The sequence below is a fragment of the Mytilus edulis genome, chromosome 14 (genome assembly GCF_963676685.1).
Source record: "Mytilus edulis chromosome 14, xbMytEdul2.2, whole genome shotgun sequence".
Taxonomy (NCBI): domain Eukaryota; kingdom Metazoa; phylum Mollusca; class Bivalvia; order Mytilida; family Mytilidae; genus Mytilus; species Mytilus edulis.
In genome coordinates this window covers 23,476,759-23,486,773 of record NC_092357.1, presented here as the reverse complement: position 1 = coordinate 23,486,773, position 10,015 = coordinate 23,476,759, and the positions used below count along the sequence as shown (strand labels likewise).

The 10,015-nt window shown below is 32.9% G+C and overlaps 1 protein-coding gene across 1 annotated transcript; it reads left to right on the top strand.

The window, feature by feature from the left end:
* On the top strand, window positions 1–1,804 carry LOC139502730 (toxin CfTX-B-like). The gene has a single exon (XM_071292298.1). The coding sequence runs from the start codon at window positions 317–319 to the stop codon at window positions 1,652–1,654; it is 1,338 nt and encodes a 445-aa protein (XP_071148399.1). The 5' UTR covers window positions 1–316; the 3' UTR covers window positions 1,655–1,804.
* Window positions 1,805–10,015: the final 8,211 nt, after the last annotated feature.

Genomic DNA, 10,015 nt, shown 5'->3' with positions numbered 1-10,015 from the left:
GAGAGACTTTATAATAGATGATAGATGGAATGGGCGTATTGCCTACATAATTTTATGTCTGGTATCTATGATGAGTTTAAATATTATTTGACAACGTTAAGAAAACGTTATAATCCAGCAAAATCGATTCTTTCGTGGATGAGTTCGATAAGACAAATAGTAAACACATGTTGATAAAAAAGGCAATTTTATTTTTACATGTTTAAGGCAAGATAACCTTGGTAAATTAGACGGAGTACGGATATATTAAAATACGTTTGTTTATATTTCTAGGAATATAGTCGTTTACCTTTCAGATATTAAACGCTCTTACACCATGGAAGATAGCCTTAAGAATCTTGAAGAGTTCTTGTCAACAACAAAATATAATGATAAGTTAAGACAAGGACTGGAAGATCAGAAGACTGTCGCTGCAGTTAAAGGCATTGCAGCTGTAATCAAAACTTTGCGAAGTAAACTGACTTGCGAAAACGTGGTAGGCAGCCTGAAAATTGTATCAATCATTGCTAGTGCAGTCTTTCCGGTTATCGGTCCAATTCCAAATATCATAGTATCTGTAGGCTGTGCAGTTTTAGGCATTATATGGAAAGACAACGAACAAACTGACTCTACTATTATTAATAGTATTGAAACAGAAGAACTAAAAACAAAAGTTAGAGGTATACTAGATAAATTTCATGTTTCAGAATCATATCTATGTACGTTGGAGTCTAAATGCAAGGATGTAAATCAAAAAGATATTGATCACATGATGTCGGTAATAGATCTCTATCAGGGCTCAGCAATCCTAGGAAATTTAAAATACGATATCGAAAACGGAATGAAGCTTCAAAATGTTGTCGAGGCAAAGAGAACTATTTGTTTAATAAACTTATATGTAAGAATTGCAGCAATTCGATCATCTATGTTGTGGAGAATGTTTTCAATTTTAACATGTTGTCAAAAGAAATGTCTTGGTGTTTGGGAAATGAAAAATGTCGAAGTAGCGCATACGAGTGATGTCATAAGAAATATTATTAAAAAAGAAGATGACATGCATAAACAGCGTCTTCTGTTTCTTACAGAACCAGATTGTAATACAATTACTATATTAACTCTTTTTAATCCTTCGGAACATATTGAAACCACAACATTTGTCAAAAGTTTAGGGATGGAATTCCAACGATTAACCGACGATTTGCAAGGTGAATTTTCCATAAGTTCGGAAAAATGGGTACATTATGAACTTATAATGTCAAGTAATAGTTGGGGTTCTATGTGGGGTTCGACGACTCCGATAGAAAATCAAAATCTTTTTAGGTTTCAAGAAGTATCAACGGAAGATAGTATTTTCACAATTTGGTCTGTCAGATGGCCATCTTGGTATGTTCACATGACACGTGACGGAAACTGCAGAGGCTTTGATAAATCATCTAGGGTGATAGGTCCACAAGCTCAATGGAAGATATTAAGGTTAAAGAATGGTAATTTCATGATGTCCCCTGTGCAGTGGCCCTGTAGATATGCAAAAATATCCCACTACGTGCTATCTCGTCTAGTAGGATGTGATGGGAACCCAGGAGAAAGTGGCAAATTAATTTTTGAACCCAAATCGGAATTATCTATTTCAGGAATTATTGCTGCGTGGTTAATGCCAATAATGCAACTTGGATAAAAATCGCATTCTGATAGCTGAAACATAGATCTGTATGCAGATTGTTTTTTTAAATCGCAATAACTAAACTCGCAGTTTTGTCCATCCTTAAAAATTCGCAATAATAAATGTGCTCAATATTTTCTGAATTTTTAGTATTAAACATCTGTAACACAATTACTAGTTTCAGAAAAGTATTATTCAAACACCATTGAGCATGTTTGAGGAAGGAAAATATTAATTTACAATGTTTATTCAAGCAAACTGCGTAAATTGTTACAAAGATTGTTTTCTAGATAAAACAAATTTGATTCGGTAATGACATTCTATATTCACTGATAATGCTGTCTTTAGAATCTGTAAATTTAGATACAACTTATACCGTCCGCCATAAGATAAGCACCACCTATTTTATTGCATCGAAAAGAAATTCATTAAAAAAAGCCAAGTTATTCCTCGAAAAAAAGGAAATATTCATGTAGCGACATATACCTTAAACAAACCATAAACTGAAGTTTGGTCACTTATGCAGGTTCTATGCATTTAAATTTTCTGTTAATAGAAATAATGCCAATCACACAAAACCAGAAATAGAATATAAGTTTCACTGTGATTTTATTTTTTTACAACAATTAATCACCCAATATCATCAAAATTCTCTACAAACAATCTGAGGCATGTTCGGCAAATTTGATGTCAACATTTGAGTCAATATGAAGTGTAACCACCTCTCGTCCGGTACAGTTCCATAACACGGAGTCATATAATCTGTACGAGCCTTCTGAACTTTAGTTCATCATTAATGCCACTCTAAAATCACCAAGATTTCGTAGTGGTGGAACTCTGCGATTGAGATTTCTGCCAATGGCATCCCATGCATACATGTGGGATAGGGTTTCAGGTCTGGTGACATGGACGGCCAAAATATAGTGTTATTCGCTTCTTGCTCTTTGTATTATGTTACAATTCTTGTCCTGTGTGGTCAACTGTTCTCGCACATGTACAAGGGTCTTGACGCAAGTGGGTGAATGTTAAAATGAGGGGCTACAATTTTTCTAAGTATCAAATCCTTGCATGTCTGTCCGTTCATGTTACCCTGTAGAATTGAATACCCAGTTCGCAATGAGTTGTAACCCCATACTGAAACACCACCAACACCGAATGTACCAATATATATAGTCGTTGGGCAAATGTTGTTTTGGTCATAGGCAGTTTTATTTTCCCGGCAAACTCGTATTCTGCCGTATACTGGTCGTAAAAAAACCCGACTCTCATCTGACCAATGAACTTTTTGCCAGCTTCTCATATTCCTGCATCGATGGACATTAGTCCATTTAAACCTGATTAGCTGATTGGTTGTTAGGGCAGGTCTCTTGAGAACACGACATGCTCTTAGGTTGCCTCTGTGAAGTCGATTGATCAATGCGCAAACACTTAAAGAGGTGCGAAAGATACCACAGGGACAGTCAAAGTCATACATCGAAAATAAACTGACAACAACATGGCTAAGAATAAAAAAGACAAAGAGACAAACAATATAACTTAAAACTAAAGAATGAGCAAGACGAACCCCACCTAAAACTAGGGTTGATTTCATGTACACATGAAGGTATTATTAGTTCTACAACTGTGATGATAAGCAGCTTATCTTAAAACAGAAGGTTCTTTATTACATAATCATTTGCAGTCTGTCATCACGACGGGTATTTAAACGGGGTCTTCCGGACCTCGGTCTATTATCTATTAACCTTCGCCGTCTCCTTGATTCTACACACAATGTGGAAGAAATAATTGTTCTGTTGATAGCTAATACTACTAGTAGTTCTTTCAGCGACTTCATTTTAAAGTTAAAAAATCTCATGCATTTTTACAAATTATAGAAAAGACCAATGAGTTGGTTACCATCAAGCTTGATGGTTTGAAAGAAAATGTCAAAAATAAACTTCAATGAAAGACAATGATTTAGTTTACTTTGTAACATCGTCATTAATATCTATGGAACATTGGTGATACGATATTCATCCATTCTCGACAGTTAAATTAAAAAAAATTAAAACGCCCGACGAGCATCGTATCATACTCGAAGCAGTGGTAAAAATATAGATTCCAACACTGCAACAAGTTAATTACGATATTTCTCCACTCGAGACAGTTAAATTTTATTATTTAAAGCGCGAGGCTTGCCGAGCTCTTTAAATAACTAAAATTTAACTGTCGAGAGTGGAGAAATATCTTAATACACAAGTTGTAGTGTAGGAATCTGTTTCTCTATTGATTTTTATCCTTCCTTTTCAAAGATTTTCAGAAACTTGTGTTCTTTATATGCGACGTCATCAGGCATGGTCGCCTTTTTTCATGACGTCACAATAGGAAAATTCAGAAGAAAACAAAACATTTAGACGTCATAATCAAATTTCGACTAATCATTTGCAGAGAACAGATTTTTCACTAGTGAGGAGAAATATTTTTCTCACACCGGTCAGGAAATGTGAAAATAGCACAAAAATTAGAGAACTTTATATTTCCGTTGTGAAAGGCAACATTGTATAATTTGGTATTAAGTGGTCGTTTGCATATGTTTTTGGCATTGATACTCTGCAGATTTGTTTCAATAAGTATCATTAATGAGACTTGACGGCAAAAAACATTAAAGAAATTATCTTTTTCATGAACATTGATTTGTTTTATACATTCGAGTTTCAATGACTCTGAAACTGCCTTGAACCTATAAATGTTTGATTAAATCAAATGACACCATGGCGCTGAATGTAATGATATCTAAAAAAAAATATACCTGGTTTATATCGGAAGCTGAATGTAAAGCTTACTAGTATTTAGTACACACACATGATATTTAAATACGCTAACAGCTTTACATTTTAAAAAAATGAGTAAAGCAAGTAATATTCATAAGAATCGGGACAATTCATTTTAACAAGTTAACGTTTTTAAAAACAAGTGAAAAACACAAAAAAAAAAAAAAACGATTCTTGATTTTTTTGTAGATATTTATATAATTAGTTGATGTATGAAGAGCTTTGGTTAACTACATAACGTTTAAGACTCGTTATAAATCAGAGCTTGGTAAATTGTAAAATCATCTTTATATTGTTCAAAAAGTAAAATCACAAAAAAACTGAACTCAGAGGAAAATCTAATCGGAAAGTCCATAATCACATGGCAAAATAAAATGACAAAACACATCAAAAACGAATGGACAAGAACTGTCATATTCCTGACTTGGTATAGGCATTTTCAAATGTAGAATGTTTTCAAAGAGCTGCATGCCTTTCAAATATTCTAATGACAAACGAAAGATTAAAAATATGTACAATATACAAGAATGACGAGCCCAGAAATGTCTAAATAATTATCAATAAGAGTGTTGATGACGTCTTTAAACTGCAATGAACCTAAACATGTCTGAGTATAATCTAATGACACCATTGCTCTGAAAATAATTATAATGATCTCTTATTTAATATACTTGGTTGATATCGGAACCTGAAGTTGACACAATGATCTATATAAGTATATACACATGATATTTAAGTACACTAACAGCCAATGCTTTTTTTTCAGAAAATGAATTAACTTAATTTAATTTATCTATAAAACCAGTCGTTGCGAACTCATTCATTCAATTTTTATCTACTTTTATATCAGGAGACATGTTTAAGACATTTAACATGCTAAATCAATCATTCTTTTTTAACAACTAGAAATATGTCTCCGTACGTTAACCATGTGTTCTTTGTCAAAACACGAAGAATTTTAACTAAATTCAATACATTAAATTACAAGTAAAATAAAAATCGATCTGTCGATACCTATGTCAAAACAATACATAAAATGGATACGAACTGATTAATATGTAAGTCTATGAAACTATTCTGTGCTATATGTTTCTTAATGACTTTGAACTAGCTTTCCAAAACTTAAAACTCACAATACACTAACGGTGTGTTTTAACGTGTTTTCATAAATCATGCATACACACAAAACTGCCAAAAACAGACTTTACAATTTAATAGCATAAAAAAGCAAGGACATCAGTACAGTATATCATTGTGACACATACTAGATTGATAAAGTTATAGAAGATGCACCTAGTCTCGCTCCTGTTGCAGTTCATACAACTTGCATGGCAACATTCTTGAAAAAAATCAGAAGTGCTAAATACCTAGAACACATCAGAACTGAGATGGAATGACCTTGTAAACGAGATCTGCAATAAAGCAAATAAAACAATTGAACGCCTAAAAGAAAATCTAATTATAGGATCAATGACAGTAAAGGAGAATGCATACAAAAACTATTACGACCAATTATGGAATACGCTAGTTCAGTTTGGGATCTATTTCTTAAAGTAGAGATTGACAGATTCGACATTGTCCAAATAAGAGGAGCACGCTATGTATTAAACAAACACCATATACACTCCAGTAAGAGTAAGCATGATGATCTAACACCTGAATCTCATGCTTCCCCAGAACCATCCGGGATTGGAAAGCTTTCCCTCCTGTGATTGCATCAGCACCGTCAGTTGAGGCTTTTTATTCTTGATGACCACGCTGTATTAATTTAAAATAAATTAGGTGGAGGGGTGGTTCTATATGCGCACCAAGCCAATGGCAGTACAATCAGTTTGTTGATGATGCCCATTATTTGGCGGAAGCAGATGCAAATGACAACGTGCATTTGTCTCTTCTGAAACGATTTTCGAGATTTGAACATTAGTAAACTATTATTGCCTTTTACTAAGAACACACTACATTGTTGTCCGAAACATTTTATTACAATAATGAAAACATATGTAATTTATATTGTAACACATTGTCTATTTGATTTTTGATGGTTATTTTTTTCGAAACAGTTTGAGAGAGAGAGAGAGAATAGTTGAATTCTTTTAAATTGAAATTGCTTAGATAATTTTGAAACTGATCAGATGATAATGCTAACCCTACAGCACACATGAAATCATTTACACATGGATTTTTTTCTAGTTTGCTTATATGTGCAATTTGGAAGTACGGTTGAAAGTTGGACTGTGTCAAATGTTTAATTGTGTTTTAGATTTTTACGACATAATGCAATAATAGTTTCTGTTGTCTGTTTATACGTGCAAGGTGATTTCGTGATGTGTTGCTATTCGTTTTTTTTTTTGTACTTTAATAAATATAACTGTTCTGTCAAAGTTTAGATGTGTTGATATGTTTATGTATGCCGTCATACGACAAAATTATGTTTATGTCTACCTGTGCGAATTTCAAACGCGCAATTTTACACCAGTAATGAAAACCTTCTTTCATTTATGGGTAGACTTTACATAGATAAATTCAGCCGTATAAGAAAAGCAAAAAGAGAATGTTAAATTTGATGTATGCCTTTTTGTGCTACTTTGTTACATTTGTTGTTTATGTAGTGATATTAAGATGATAACACAATATTGACTGTTGTACCCCTATTTTTGACATTTGTACTCTTTGAGTATGTTTGTTTTGTTCATGCATCGTTGACAATGTAATGGAATTTAATGCGACTGTCATACAAGTGAGAGGTTTAGCTAGCTATAAAACCAGGTTCAATCCACTATTTTCTACATTAGAAAATGCCTGTACCAAGTCAGGAATATGACAGTTGTTATCCATTCGTTCGATGTGTTTGGACTTATGATTTTGCCTTTTGATTTTTGATTTTCCTTTTTGAATTTTCCTCGGAGTTCAGTATTTTTGTGTTTTTACTTTTTTGAGCCACCTACTGGAAACACAATTATAATACCTCTCTATGTTTTATTGTGAGGAGAAATTTGTTACAGCTCCCTACATGAAATTAACTGGAAATATGTATGATGACCCTCTGCTGTTGTTTTTTATTTGGTCGGGTTGTTGTCTCTTTGACACATTCCCCATTTCCATTATCAATTTTATATCTGAACCGCTTTGAAGACCTCTGTGAATAAAAAAATAATTTCAACCAAAACATGTTGGTCAATATCGTTAAAAACTAGTTAATGCTGATAGTATCAAGGGAATGCTATTTCAGGGAGCTTTACAGTGACTTTGGCGAAATATAATATCTTAATTAGATTCCTTTAGCAAAAAAATGAAAAAAGTATTTTCCCATCTGCTTTCCATATTTGAATAACTTGGATATGTTTCTAATTCATTCAATCATATATTATACTAGAACACACCCGTGATATCGCGGGTCCGTGACTGAATTAAAGTATATAACTTTGCGCAAGCCTTATTTTAGTATTAGTATTGTCATCTGATAAAGTCATGCCGATTATAAGATACACAGTTTTCTCTGTTTTCAAATCTTTCTGTTTGAACCTGTCGAACTGGAACTTATCAATTATTAGTAATATTAATTATTTAGAAAACAAAAGGTCCCGGAATGGAGTATTTTTTAATCAACAGCATTGTCCTATATTAGTTATAAATAAAGTTGAATTCTTTGATTCGCTGTTTTACGTCATGCCCGCAAACAAATTGAAAACTGTAACTACACGCCTTATTTTTAGATCAGATGTTTAGTATTCGTATTGTTATCTTAGAAAGTCTTACTGATTAAAAATCTACAATTTAGTAGTGTCAATCCTGTGATTATGACCCGTGTATATAGCATATTAATCCTGAATACACCGTTTGGTGGTGCGCCTGTCAGATGCGGAACGTACAGATAAGGTAATAGGTAACAGGTGAATATACTATTGGTATCGATATCGGACTCGATCCGGAACTTCTTAATTATTGGCAATACTAATTACGTGGAAAACAAAAGAGCCTGGAGTGGTGTAATTTTTAATCTACACCTTTGTACTATATTAGTTATATATAAAGTTGAATTCTTTGATTCGTCGTTTTTACGTGATGACGTCTGACAAATTGGACCTCGTAATTTTAGTATTACTAGAACACACCCGCGAAATCGCGGGCATTCAGAGCGGAGTTAAAAGTATGTAAAGTGTTGTTAGAAGTTTTATACCTCCTCCTTCATTTCCAAAATTCCCAATTTTTGGTTTTAAATCAATTTCAATATGAACATACATTTAGTATGTTATGAACATTTAAGTAAGGAGCCTGTAGTTCAGTGGTTGTCGTTTGTTTGTGTGTTACATATTTGTTTTTCGTGCCTTTTTTTGTACATAAATAAGGCCGCTGGTTTTCTCGTTTGAATTTTTTTACATCGTCATTTCGGGGACTTTTAAAGCTGAGTATGCGGTATGGGCCTTGCTCGTTGTTGAAGGCCGTACGGTGACCTATAGTCGTAAATTTCTGTGTCATTTTGGTCTCTTGTGGAGAGTTGTCTCAACATGGCAATCATACCACATCTTTTTTTTTGTAATCAATGAATTTTGTAAAATATTTAATGAATGGAGAATTTCAGAAAAAGGTATCAAAAGTTCACATGAATAATTTTAGCGCTTATCTGTATATTACTATATAAATAAAGTGTATTTACTTTCAATTCTTAGTTTAGTAATCGATCCATGGTGGTCAATTGACTTAGTATACAGACCCTCTCCATTTAATAAACTCTGAACAGAATTAGAATACACTTTATTCGTACTATTTGTTTGTTCAAAGTATACAGAAAAACGCAAACCGGAAGTATAATCTGACTTAAAATTTCGTCCAATGACGGGACAATATCCGGATGCCTTTTTTCTCGTTTTTCTCCCAAAATAAACTCAATCTGAATAATCATATGAATGGATGAAAAATGCGACTATGCACTGTACATATAGGACACAGAGTCGTGTTGATTAATTTATTGTGGAAAGAAGAGAAGCGACACCAAAAATGAGGTCTTCTCGTTTAATAGTATAGATAGATTCCTCGTTATCAAGCCTTTTCTTAAAATAAAACTATTTGCGACAATCTGAGAATATAAAAGATAAATGTTCTAATTATCTTTTACTGTCGAAAAAATGTCTGTGTAGATTACAGTCAAAATATGAGGCTAAATATATTAAACAAGATGATTTAAAAATTCAATAACTATTGGTAATCAATTACAAAAACCTCTTGTGTTTATACCCTAGAATTGAAAAAAATGACAAAAGAAAATAAATATTAGAACAATTTCTACAGAAATATGAAAAGACATCATTATCAGAACAAAATCAAAATCAAAACGTCTTTCCACAGGAAAATGTAAGACATTCATAAATAATTATCAGAACAAAATCACAAGATTATTCCAAAGAGAAGTGGAAATTTTTTTGGAAGAACCTTATACAAACTGCGCCTTTCTTAGTCTTACTTATGTAACCACTTTGTCAACTTTGTCATACACAATATAAATATACAGCTATACGTAAACATTATTGTTATCGCTTTTGTCACATGTTTTTGTTCACATTGTCGAACA